Below are 13,054 nucleotides of genomic sequence, written 5' to 3'. Positions count from 1 at the left end.
AAAGCAATTACATACTCTGCCAAGCCTTTGTGTGCCTTGTGGTTAGTTACGCATGCATGTGGTTACTCTACAACTTTGCACATCATGAGGTAGAGTGGGGGAACTGATGGCCCTTCGACTCTTTCACCATAAGGTCAAAATAATGAGGAAAGCTACAAAGCGGAAACAAGGTGGGATCTTCAGAATCTGCCCTTGAAAGAAACTTGTGAAAGGAAGAGTGCTGGACCTTCACTCTCCAGTAATAGCAAATGCTTAAAATACAGACTCCATGTATAGCATATCTGTACGCTGTGTGTGCTATTTATTAAATAAATGGAATACCTTGCTTTTAACCTGTAAACCTAATGTGCTTTAATGTACATTTGTTGAGATATATACACGGTAGCTTGTTTAATCGTATGTCTAAATATGGCACTTCAGGACCATCTGATATACACACACATCAATGCATTTACATGAAGTGCTCTTAGCCATAATTTAGTAAACCGTATGTACATTTATGCTAGTCTAAATATGGATATATTAATAAGAGGTGTACCATGAATTTGCTTGAAGAAGTGTACTGAAGCGTACCAAAGTTGGCAAGTAGAATACAAACAAGTCATGAATTATTCTCTTATACATGATAGATAAAGTATCTTTGCCAAGATACTTTAAACTAAACTTTACTTAAACATTATTTTTATGTGTGTGTGTGTGTGTGTGTGTGTGTGTGTGTGTGTGTGTGTGTGTGTGTGTGTGTGTGTTAATGTGCAGTGGTAGTGCCTCCTACCCAGCGGCCAGAGACGGTGTGTGAGCGCTGGAGGGCCAGCCTCATCGAGCATTACGGGGGCCAGCCAGACTCACGCCAGTACCTGCCTCAGTGCGACTGGGTCGGCGAGTTCAACCCTGTCCAGTGCTACGGAGACAGCAGCTACTGCTGGTGCGTGGACAAGGATGGCCGAGAGGTGCCCGGGACCAGGTCCAACGATGCTGTGAAACCAGCCTGTAAGTGCCCAAACACAGAAGTAGTCTGACTGCCCTCAGTATAACTCAGATATATGGTTAAACAGAAAAATTACTTTTGCTCAGTTCACATGCACAAAAAGATCTGACTTTCATAATTTCCAAATGATATTCATTGTCTATTTGTATTTGGTAACATCCTGAAAATGTAACCTCCTATGTCCTCTATGTAGGTATCCCCACTGTGGCTCCTCCCACCATGCGTCCACTTCCCCGCCCAGATGTTACCCCACCCCCCGTGGGCGTGTCCCTGCTGTATGCCCAGGGGCAGCAGATTGGTGCGCTGCCTTTGACTGGCACCCGCATGGACAAGGACAAATCTTCAGTGTTGCTGCAGCTCCATGTAAGAGACCCAAACTCTACCAAATAAATAAAGTTTGCGGTCACAGAATTTATAGAGCTATAGTGTTAGAGTTTACAGCGATATAGAGATCTGGGAGTAAGAGTGTATCAAATTATCAAACTATGGAGTTGGAATTTGTAGGTTTATAAAGTCATATACAGATACAGATACAATTTTGTAGAGTTCTACAGTTGTTGAATTATAGTGTTTATAGCGTTTATGTATACACAGATTTCCCAGATAGAAACATGGCTTAGGCATTGGGCTGTTGTGCCTGTGCCAAATCGGCGCCTGATCAAAGCCAAATGTATTTTAGAGTCAGTTGTAATCAGGGCAGTTCATCATAGGAATGTGTTATACGTTGATAAGAGTTGTACTTGTATAAACTGTAGCACAGTGAATGAATGTCACATTACAGTTGCCATATTATGGTGTATAAACTGTATAGATCAGGTTTGTCTGTAAGACATGAGAAGTGACCTACGCCTGCGCTGTATACATTTATTTCGCTCTTGGGATAATGAAAACCATCTGCTTGATGCATTTGTTACTACATCTGCATCATTTTTGGGGGGTTTTCATCAATGGCAACCACCAAAGCACCGACATGACTTCCCTAGCAACACCCTAGCAACCACCCCAATTACCATAGCAACATCCTAGCAACCACTTTTCCTTTTCCTTTGCCTGCATTGGTATTTCCTTCCGAAAATGCATATCTAGTTGTTTTTGTTTTTCCTCACCGCTCTGCTCTATTCGATCCTGATGCAGGGCTCTATTGTGGTCGGGGTTGCCCATGACTGTCAGGAGAATAAAGTATACTGGACTGACATTGCTGGAAGAACCATCAACCGAGCCGGTATGGTGGCTGGATCAGAACCTGAGGTTCTTATCAACACAGGTAAGGACCACAATACTCAACATTACACACACACGCACATGTCAAAAACCTGACATTCAACAGGCCCTAAAATGTAGACAATTTAGAGCTCTAACAGTTAACATATGCACTCACAGACTGTACACATGTTAGAGGCTTGGCAGCAACACGCTTTCCCATACGCCATGGGTCTGGATTGCACAGTCACACACACACACACACACACACACACACACACACACACACACACACACACACACACACACACACACACACACACACACACACACACACACACACACACAATCACACAAAAAACACACCCACACACCACACACACTTCTGAAAAGCTAACACTGTATATTTCACAGTCACATAAGCAAATAAACCATATTGCAGAATGTTGCAAGATCAGTCTTTTTAAACGAAAAACAAATGTAGAGCAGATGATGAAAATGTCTGGAATTTCAGAATAAAAAATGTATTAAGCTGTTTTGTTTGTGTGTGTGTGATTACTTCACAACAGATCTGACCAGTCCAGAGGGTTTGGCTTTGGACGTGGTCCGAAGAAAGATGTTCTGGGTGGACAGCACCATAGACAAGATTGAGACGAGCAACCTGGACGGCACTGGGAGACGAGTTCTGTTCGACACGGACCTAGTGAACCCTCGGGCCATCATAGTGGATTCATCCTCAGGGTATGAGTGATTCTGCTATTTGTCATTATAGGTTATGTGTGTGACAGGGATACTGCTCATGTGAATGGGAATCATACACTGAATTGTGTCATTAACAAAAACACAAACTGGGGGTTAGGAAGTTACATGTGAAAATATTGCCTGCTGATATAATTCTTTGGGTATTACTAGAATTGGTTAGCACCACCTTTTTGTCAGAAAATGATTAAGTAGCTTTGCGGTAACAAGTTATTCTTTATGTAATATTTGGTTTTAAAGAAAACAATGGCTTTTTTTATTGTAACAGCTATTGAATAGTCATGTTAGTCATTGTAGTACATGTAAGTCAGAAGATTCTTGCAGCCCAATCTTACTTGAATACTGCAGTACAGACATTTTCCTAAACTCATTTTAAAATGACCTTCAGCCGTCTAAATGAACCCTGAAGGCTAAACTTTTTGACTTTCTCAACGCAGTAAAAGTATGGGAATGTATGGCGTGAATTTGTAAAAAGGGCGTCTCCCCCCTCTTAATTAATCCCTTAATTAGGGCTGTTAATTAACCCTCATTTCCTTCTCTGGGGTGGCTTCCTGCCCCTAATAATGCCGGGTATGCTGAGATAGGAGGAGGGAGAGAGAGAGAGAGAGAGAGAGAGAGAGAGAGAGAGAGAGAGAGAGAGAGAGACGTGGAGCAAAGAGAAAGGAAGAGAGAGGTGGCAGATGAGAGAGATGGGCCGGAGAGAAATAGAGAGCGAGGATGACCGATAGCGAAAGAAAAGGAAGGACTTAGACAGTGTAAGCGAATGGGAAATAAGAGAGGTAGGTGTGTGAGCCTGAGAGGCAGAGAGAAGAGAGACAGCCTCAGGCTCAGCCCAGATGCTGGGCTCTCTGCTCTGCTCTGCTCTTCTCAGACTGGCCTGTCTGTGGTCCCTTGGGGACACTGTAGTGTGGGGGCCAGAAACCACACATGCAGCCCCCCACCCCCCAACACATCTGGAGGAACTGAGTGCAGAGAGCAAGGGTGGGGGCCCAGACATGTAATGCAAACCTCATGGGGCAATCTGAATCACTGCGTGTGTTTTTGAGTGTGTGTGTGTGTGTGTGTGTGTGTGTGTGTGTGTGTGTGTGTGTGTGTCTGAGTGTGTGTGAGAGAGATAGTGTGTGTGTGTGGGTGGGTGTGTTTGTGTTTGCGTGTCTTTGTGTGTCTGAGTGTGTATGAGAGATAGTGTGTGTGTGTGTGTGTTTGAAATTGTACGACATCCTTTAGATTAACTTTGCCATCTGGGTCCTGTACATGAGCCCATCAGCTCATCATGAAACCAATGCTTAATCATACCTGCAGCCATGCTGAACTACAATTTAGTCAGGCTAATATATAATGCTATTTCTCAGTAACTCATGCTCACTGCTATGTCGTCACTGGGTTACACAATGTTAACGTTTAGACATACGATCTTGGGGATCATTAGATCATAAGAATGTGGATGAAAAACAACAGGTTTTAAGCGGATGAATGAATGAACGAACAAACAAATGAATGCATTAATGAATGCTTGCAGGGCTGCATTTATGTTGCACTTTCTAGGAAGTTGTTCAGAGAACCCGAGTGGGCTTCATGCAAACACCCCCCTGGATGCCTGCCATTTTTCCCACTGTTTCAAACACCAGTAAGACATACCCTCCGTCTGCTTCTCCACAGAACCCTGTACTGGACGGACTGGAATCGCGAGGCCCCAAAACTGGAGAGCGCCTCGGTGGACGGGCAAAACCGGAAGGTGCTGGTCCAGGAAGGCATAGGGCTGCCCAATGCTTTGGTCTTTAACCCCGTCAGCCGTCAGGTGTGCTGGGCAGATGCAGGTACGTAAAGTCGTTGTACACTCAAAACACAGCACTTACACTGGGGCTTGCCTGGTTGTTGAGCAAAATCAACTGCGGTAACCGTGAAGAGAGACTGTTCAAAACGATTGTCTCTTTTCTGAAACACACACCAGATCCGTAACTGAATGGGGGTAGACCTTTAGCACATTAAGTTCACTGGGATACCAAGACCTCAGCTGCACTCCTCAAACTCTCTCACTGGTGCTTGCTTTGTTTAGCATGCTAGGTGCTAGCCAAGCCAAACTTTGGACCAGATCAACAACTGACTGGGGGTCGAGCAGTCCTTGACATAGAGGCCCACCGAGTCCACAGCTGCTTTACTGTAAGGGGCCTTGTTCCTGACACTGATTGAATCTGTTCCCACCTGCCCCTCAGGTACGAAACGACTGGAGTGCATATCTCCGGACGGGACAGGCCGTCAGGTGATTCACAGCGGACTCAGCTACCCCTTCGCCATGGTCTTCCATGCCAACCACTTCTACTTCACCGACTGGAGAAGGTGGGGATCTTTGCCATATCTCACTCGTCAATTTGACACTATAACCATCTTACAGGTTGTATAAACCTAGATTTATATAGCTGGTTTGTGTTAATGTGAGCTGGTATTAGAGCCTACATACAAATGGACACTGGAAACTTCAGACTGTATTCGGAAGAAAATAGCTGCAAAGTGCAGAGTAACAGGCTTTACAAATATGCCTACTGTTATTGAAGTGCTTCATCTGTGGGTGTACACTACTCGGGCTGACCCCTTACTGTGATTTATATTGCAGGGACGCAATCATTTCCATGAGCAAAGGCACCGGCCAGTTCACAGATGACTACCTGCCGGAGCAGAGGTCACACCTGTATGGAATTGCTGTTGCGTCGCCTAGCTGTCTATAAGGTAACTCATTACCCCTGCCCTCTGTCTGTACCAACCTGCCTTTCTTCCAACAATGTGAAGTCATGTCAGTCTAGTCTATGATGTGGCCTTCAGCCTTCAGGCCCTAGGTTTTAACTATAGTCTATGGTATAAGCTTCAGGCCCTAGGTTTCAACTATAGTCTATGGTATGAGCTTCAGGCCCTAGATTTCCACTCTAGTCTATGATGTGGCCTTCAGCCATCAGGCCCTAGATTTCCACTCTAGTTTATGGTGTGGGCTACAAGTACATGAAGACCAGTATTATGCACTACAGTCACATTTTCTTGGGTGTGTTTCACTTTTTTTGGGGGGGGGGGGGTGCATATTTCTGGATAAACAGTGTTTGGTTGATAAGAGGTTGACATCAATTCACCTTTTAGAGGCTTGTGCGCATTTAATATTCCTTTAAAATGACCCGGTAGAAGTGTATGTTGTTTCATCACACCTGTACAAATGGCTCCTAATGTAAAATGACAGAGTGTCTTTGGAGGTAACACCTCACACACAAACCCGTCAACTACGAAGCCTGCTCCAAGGAAAAGTAGTAGGCACCTGCGGCCAAATCACTGTACTTCAGACCATGGTGACGAAATCTAGCAGCTCCTCGCTCCGACATCAAAGCCCTGCCTGGCCACGAAAAAAACAGAGACATATGCCCAAAGAGCGGAGCATGTGTTTGTGTAACCACAGGCGAGGAGCCACCAGTTTGCTTAGGCGGGGGTGTAAAGCAAAGAAAAAGGAAAGACACAAAAAGAGGACAACTTAAGAGAGGTTGGCGTGTCAAAGGGGATTGGGTTACTTGAAAGGATTTCCGAACAGCTTGTCTTCCCCTAACGCGGCCATTATCTGTTTCAGGGAGAGGGTTAATGACAGAGCTGGAGCCACATGGTGCTATTTTGGGCGAGTCTTGTAGCGCTCGCTCCGTGGGAACTCCTCAGAGGCTCCTAGTGTGCGCAACGCCAGGCGGGAAAGCTTGAGGCCGCCATGAGCCTCGACGTCCACAGGCGCTATCGCCACCAGGGAGAAAGATTCACAAACTGCAAAACCAAAGTGACTTAATATTTTTTATTTGTCCAAATAAGTTTTTTTGTACATTTGTTTTATACCTCACCTCATCCTACTGTTTGTATGTTTTTTTTTAAATTGTATTATTATTTTGTTTTACAATGAAGCCAAAGAAACTTTGAAATCACTCTTTGTGCAACAGGTCCTGGCATTTGAGAGTACGTGACACACAGCTGTGCAGCATTTGAGTATTCAGTGCACTAGGAGGAATAAGTATTTCACACATTTAATTGAACTTAGTCAAAGTGGTTTTTACCCCCCTTCTTCATGTTTTAAAATCCTTTTTTTATCTTTTGTAAAATGTGATATTTATAACAATAAAATGTGACTGAGGACTTTTATAAAATGTGTATTACACATTCTGTGGGCTTCATTATTGTGTTAACTGCACGGGTGAGTTTGAGTGTAAGGTAAGTGTTATTTTCTCAGGTTTCCATTTCCATGAAGACTGTTTTTTGGCCAAGCCTGATAGATAGAAGTGTGTGAGGTGCTTTGTTTATCGGTACTTGATTAAGTACTCCTGGCAAATGGAGCCAAGATTATCTGGCAGGAGCTACAGCCAGACCATCTGAGTGTGTAACAGCTTGGAAATGCAGTTAAACACACTGCTTGAAGTACGACCCCCCCCACACATCTCCAGAGGACAAATGTGTTGCCATCTCCTCACAAAACACTACAGATACAAAAAACCAAGACACACAAATGTGCATTTTTCTCAGATATTTCATATGAGCGTTTTCAGCATGTAATTGTCATTCACAGCGTTTAACGAGAAGAATAAGGCCAAATGAACACCCAAAGTAAGGGGTGGGTGGGAGGCTGAGTTAATCCTACTAATAACCATTGGTCAGCACTTTCAAACAGAAAAAACACTCCAGAAACAGTCTTTTGATGAAGTGTGGGTTGAAAAAATAACAACAAGTGCATGGTCCTCCATCGCTTGGCATTCTCTTTGGGGGGTGGGGGAGAGTCTGTAGGCTCCAAAACTCTTCTTTTGAGCTTGTTTGGGGGGGGCTGTTGACAGGGAGAGAAAGATCTGGATGCAGGAGGCTGGTCATCTGCCAACCTTCCCCAGGCGGTGGTCTGTTTTGGGGTCTGCGATGATGGCCTGCACCGCCACGATCGCTTCGTTGATCTTCGTCTGTAGCTCTCGAAGCTCCTCGATGTGCAGCAAGCGCAGGATCTGAGCTGCCTCGTTCAGAGAGGCGTCTGCAAGCGGACAGGGAGAAAAACAATCAACTCTCACTTATTGAGGAGACTCTCCAGTGTTATTCCAAAAGCTCGTGCAAGCTTGTGATAAACAACAACTGTTAAGCGAAACACTATTATGAAAGTAGGAGGAGAGCGTACAATGGCAAATGTTACAAATATATAAGTTGTAAAAACTGAAAAAACTTGACTGTCAAGACAAGATTCAAAAATCGCAGGTATGTGCAAATCTGTGTAATATCGCAAATATAAAGAGGAAGCTATGGTGTGATTAGTCTTAAGATCATATTACTACTGTTAATATGTGGCATATGATGGCCTGTCCATTGAAATTAAACTGCCCATTCACATAACTGTCACAGTCTCTCTGGACTGCTAGTATAAGTATAACTCTGTATGAATAGGTCACATCAGCCACTTACCTCCTGTGTCAAAGCCTAGGATATGCTTATCCAGTGCAACTGGCAAACCCTGTAAGGAACCACAACAATACAACAAATGCATTACAGATGGACAAATCCTGGTATTTTAAAATATAAATATGTTACGGATGGATACATATGGTAGAAGGAATTTAGAGTGAGAACTCAACTCTAGCTTACCTCTTTCGACTGGTTTGCTTTTGCAATACACTCAGGAGTCAGTCGATCTTGAATAAGAATTCTTATAGCCTGCAAGACCACAAAGAGTTACTGGGCATCATGAAGAATCTGGGACTGCTCAATCGGATATTTTCGAATTGATTGATCAATCAATCAATCAATCAATCAATCAATCAAAAGTCTCAGTCCCCCAGTGTTGAATCTCTGTGCTACACGTACCTTCAGCATCACTAAATAGTCATCATGACGCTGGATCTGAAGGAGATTGGACAGGGCAGTCACACCAGCCTTGAAGTCCGGGTTGCTAACTAGAGAGACAGAAAAAGGCAAAGAACAAAATATTCTATAGTATTCTGTGAGCAATATATGAGACGTACACTTGATCAAAACATACATTTGAAAGTTTTTTATTATGACCTTGAAGTGTGAGAAGGGCAGATATAGAAACACTATACTTCTTTATTCACAACCTCCTTTTCTAGTGGCCTTTTGTGGACAGCATTAACCACTTGACACAGGTAAGCTATTCAACAGTCAAAGACTGGTTGAGGAGATCAAAGAGAGCGTATGAGATATCTCCAGAGATTGACGTACATCCTTTTCCATGTTCTTCACAAGACAATGTCATCGAAGTTGAGCTATATGTATTCTATCACTGGAGGAAATGGCTTTGGTTGTAGAGAGGCTCAACTCCAACTCCCAGCAGCCTCTTTGCTCTGGGCAGCTGTGAAGTGGGTGAGCAGTCATTCCAGCGGTCAAGCAGACGTGGTTTGGGGGAAGCCACTTCAGTGCATGTTCTGGTTTCTTTAATCAACCACTTCCATCAGAAAACACTGAAGCCGTGGGGAGGGGGCGTTAAGGGAAGGGGAGTGCAGAGACAGGAAATGCAACATACAGAGGAAAGGGGGGGGGGGGGAGAGAGAGAAGGAGAGAGACAGAGAGTGGGGGAGAGAGAGGAAGACTGGAAATGAAGCAAAAAGAAAGAGAGAGATGGAGGGAGAAGAGAGAAGCAGAGAAGGGGAGTAAAACAGAGAGAGACAGAGAGAGAGCGAGCGATGCGCACACACTCACTGTCCAGGTTGACGAGAGGATCTGTGGTCTTCTGGGTGTTGTTGGCTGCTTCAAGAGGGGGGCAGTTCCTATACTTCTCCACTGTGACAGGGGGGCAAAAGGTCAGCAAAGGTCAGAACACCACATCTGTATTAGGTAGATTAGGTATTTGTTTATATCTTATATGTAGAACGCCATTCATATCATCATACAAGTTCTGATATCTTTGGGTAAATGCCTGTAGTTGGTATATATTCAAATCTTCTTGCCTGATGTACACAGCTTAATGTTTTCAAGAGAGCTTTCATAATGTAAGCTGGAGAGGCTAAATGTGGGACAGGTGCGACATCTAGTGGTTAAAATATATATCGCCAGATGAATGACGAACAATGCGAGTCACTGCCACCTTTGGGGAAATGCCATTTATTTATTCAAGACATAATCAAACCCTTTGTCATATTGACACTGGTGCAAAATGTTAATTACATTTGTATTTAACATTTGTATTCTGTATTACTTACAATCACAAAAAATGTAATTAGTATAACATTACCATTATCACCGTACTCCAGACGAACAGCAAGGCCAAGCAACCAGTCTATAGCCTCCGGTCTCTCTTGGACACTAAATGGACAAGTTACATCTTCAAGATACTGAGGGCAGAAAAAAGTAAGATAAGTAGGGTTAGTACTTTAAAATGGCTACATGAAAGCTGAAATATACCTTACTGTTAGAGTACTCTTAGAGACTTTCTGTCACAGAAAGCTAGACAAATTAGAGGTATGGGGTGAGTTTAGAGAAAAGTACAACAGAGCTCTCCTATTTTATGAAACCTAAAATGGTCTTACTTCGCCGCCAGTACGTACATCCAGAGTGGTCCAGACCAACCTTACAAAAGTATCTCTTACAGTAGTAATACTTAGTAAAGGACATTCTGGGAAACGCATTGAAACGTTAAGGTACATCTTAGTGTATGACTTACAAATGACGAAGCGTTAAGAAGGCTTTGGGACACCGATGTTCATTGTATTTTTAGGAATATATCAATATCATATATCCAATGACCAAACATAATGTTCTTATCAGGGGCGTAACTATTGAGAGTGCTGCCATTGCGGTTGCAAAATTCTAAATTTGAACGTCAAGACCAACAAGCTAACTGAGCACAGCCAGAGGCACAGCAGCCGAAGAATGCCTTTAAAACATAACAGTGGTGATGCCTGATATGCTTTTTTAATGGACAGGATAGCCTTCCCATTCAGCCTCTCCTGCCCAATGCTGCCCCTCAGGTAGGTCTTAATGAGTTTCAATTTGGAAAAGGATCGCTCGGCTGTTGCCAGGGTCACAGGTAATATCAGAAACAATAGCAGGGCAGTGCACAACTCACCGAAAGTGGATGTTACAAAGTGATAATCCACAATCAGCATCTTGGCACGACTGAGGACTGCTGATCAATCTGCTTTTAAACAGGCCCTGAATGATAAAGGTTGTGCAGGAAACATTCCTGTTGCAGTGGTCAGCCAGACGTTTTGCCTTGTCATATAGCTCATCATTGCCTAAGTGGCCCGTCGTAACTACCTTAGGGTAGTTACCTTAGGGTTCTTATCTATTAGGACAGCCCCAACCTAGGCTACACTGTATCATTTTGTGCAACAAAACGGTCTGCATCTGATAAACAGACTGCATGTATGACAAGGTATACCTTACTGTGCAATGCCCACCTGTGTGTATGCCATGTCAACTCACCTTTTCAAAGTATTTAGGCCACTCAGAGCTGGGGATGTTGCGCAGATTACCCCGGTCTTCAATCTTGTAGTGCCTTACCTTTTGATCCTCAAGCCACACAATGAAATTCCTGAACTCCGTTTCATCTGCAGTGTATAAGAAAACTGAAGTTGAAAATGACCCAAGCTTCAATATTAAAACGTATAATTCTGCCTCTAGGCTTTACACATCGACGTTAATATCCAATCTCGCCTCGCCAGATATAATGTGTGGAACAAAATAAGTCTCAATGAAATGACAAAGGGATATTAAACCCGATGACCCATTCAACAAGACATCTGTAAACTGCCTGATCAAACTGGATCCCTGACAGATGGACAGCTCAGTTTACAGGACAAGACTGTGCACCTAGTCAAGTGCGGTGGCTAGTGCTGGCTGATATAAGCTACCAATATCGGTAATGGCACTTTATGCTAAAGAAATGTTTCAGTGATCAGTCACACAGACCCGACATTCACCATGTCGCACATTTTAATGGATTACTCTTTGAAGACTGATGAATAAAACCATGTTATGTTAACTTGACAAATGACAAGTAAGGTTAGCGAGAAAGCTAACTAACTAGCTAGCTCTGCTAACTGGACAGAGTACCACCACGTCAGCTCCTGCCTCGTAATTCTTACCTTTGCAGTCAAAGGCAGAGGGGTTGTGGTAATCCAGGGCAGTAAGCTTCCTTTTAAACATTTTAACACAAATATATACTCGTGAATGTATGACTAATAGTAGTTGTCTAGCAGTCGCATATACGAGTCTCACTATCGCCTTTTAGGCAGGTCTGGCAATAGCCGAAAAGTTAGTCGCATATAGATGACGTATTTTGAACTCCAACTCCAAAGGTTATCTTTGCACAGCTGATTAAATTACGACCAAGCCATGGCATATTGTTTGATTATTTTACCCATAATGTCACGTCCCCTTCACTCCCTGAAAAGTGTACACTGCTGTGTATGCTGTATAGTAGAAAACATCACTGAACTGCTCAAAAAGGGTTAATAGCAAGTACTAATGGCTTTTTAAATGGCTTTGCATATTTTAAAACCATGCCTGAGCACAAAATGAATTTTCTTGCATTTGCAAGTAGCCACTTGACTGTACAGTAAACGTCATAAAAATGTAAAGTATTTTATTCGTGTATTCCCAAGACATGTGATATTTAATGTTGATGAGCACATATATTCTATGCTTTGAATTAGTTGTTTGTAGCCCCATAGTCAATCATCCTTGGCCTTAGGCTCTGCCTTAGCTTTTGTCGTGTATGGCTTGTCATCTGTGGCTTGGGATTCTGTAGCACTGAACATCTGGTAGTTTGTTCGTTCATTACAGGGTGATACTGAACAAGAATATTCTATGACTTTCTCTGTGCCACCGTTCTGAGCCATGAGATATGGCCCTTCCCCATTACTTAGTTCAATTGAATGAGGCTGGTTCCTGTTTTCCATCAAGTCTTTGGCACTGAGCACCAGGTAGTTTATTCCCACTTCTCTGTTGCTTTCTGTTGGGCCTTGTGGTGTGGTCATGGCCTCTTCATCACTGGAATTGGACAGTGGATAGTTAAATGTCTCTTCTGTAGACAATTGTGCTGGCTGAGGGTCTTTGTCGTCAGTACTGAACATCAAGTAGTTAAGTCCCTCCTCACTGAGCACGTGGGTAAGGCCG

The 13,054-nt window shown here is 43.4% G+C and overlaps 2 protein-coding genes across 4 annotated transcripts in view; one reads left to right on the top strand and one right to left on the bottom strand.

Annotated features, from left to right (window-relative positions):
- nid2a (nidogen 2a (osteonidogen)) overlaps positions 1 to 7,098 on the top strand; it is a 36,664-nt gene extending 29,566 nt beyond the window's left edge. For both annotated transcript variants that reach the window (XM_080849953.1, XM_080849952.1), the window contains 8 exons: positions 757 to 987; positions 1,179 to 1,348; positions 2,120 to 2,249; positions 2,755 to 2,926; positions 4,604 to 4,761; positions 5,158 to 5,281; positions 5,556 to 5,668; positions 6,543 to 7,098. In XM_080849953.1, coding sequence (XP_080706079.1) covers positions 757 to 987; positions 1,179 to 1,348; positions 2,120 to 2,249; positions 2,755 to 2,926; positions 4,604 to 4,761; positions 5,158 to 5,281; positions 5,556 to 5,667 — 1,097 coding nt within the window. In that variant the 3' untranslated portion in view covers position 5,668; positions 6,543 to 7,098. The remainder of the gene's footprint in view (positions 1 to 756; positions 988 to 1,178; positions 1,349 to 2,119; positions 2,250 to 2,754; positions 2,927 to 4,603; positions 4,762 to 5,157; positions 5,282 to 5,555; positions 5,669 to 6,542) is intronic.
- A 2-nt stretch (positions 7,099 to 7,100) lies between these two features.
- rtraf (RNA transcription, translation and transport factor) lies at positions 7,101 to 12,176 on the bottom strand. 2 transcript variants are annotated; one of them, XM_080849955.1, is made up of 8 exons: positions 12,022 to 12,176; positions 11,360 to 11,484; positions 10,167 to 10,266; positions 9,635 to 9,715; positions 8,783 to 8,880; positions 8,564 to 8,632; positions 8,384 to 8,432; positions 7,101 to 7,961 (listed from the first exon to the last, which is right to left on the bottom strand). In XM_080849955.1, exons 1-8 carry the CDS (start codon positions 12,080 to 12,082, stop codon positions 7,807 to 7,809), a joined length of 738 nt encoding a protein of 245 aa, XP_080706081.1. In that variant the 5' UTR covers positions 12,083 to 12,176; the 3' UTR covers positions 7,101 to 7,806. The 2 variants fall into 2 exon arrangements, with proteins under 2 accessions (XP_080706081.1, XP_080706082.1); XM_080849956.1 differs by having other exon boundaries at positions 7,127 to 7,961; positions 8,783 to 8,871.
- Between the last annotated feature and the right edge of the window lie 878 nt (positions 12,177 to 13,054).

The sequence above is a fragment of the Sprattus sprattus genome (genome assembly GCF_963457725.1).
Source record: "Sprattus sprattus genome assembly, chromosome: 13".
Classification (NCBI taxonomy): domain Eukaryota; kingdom Metazoa; phylum Chordata; class Actinopteri; order Clupeiformes; family Clupeidae; genus Sprattus; species Sprattus sprattus.
This window is presented reverse-complemented; position numbering and strand designations above follow the sequence as displayed.

Coding starts and splice junctions, on each gene's coding strand:
- rtraf (XM_080849955.1), bottom strand. CDS start 12,082: ATGTTTAAAAGGAAGCTTACTGCCCTGGATTACCACAACCCCTCTGCC. Junction 8,881..9,634: donor TCCTCTCGTCAACCTGGACA/GTGAGTGTGTGC, acceptor TGCCTTTTTCTG/TCTCTCTAGTTAGCAACCCG. Junction 8,433..8,563: donor AAGCAAACCAGTCGAAAGAG/GTAAGCTAGAGT, acceptor GGTTCCTTACAG/GGTTTGCCAGTTGCACTGGA.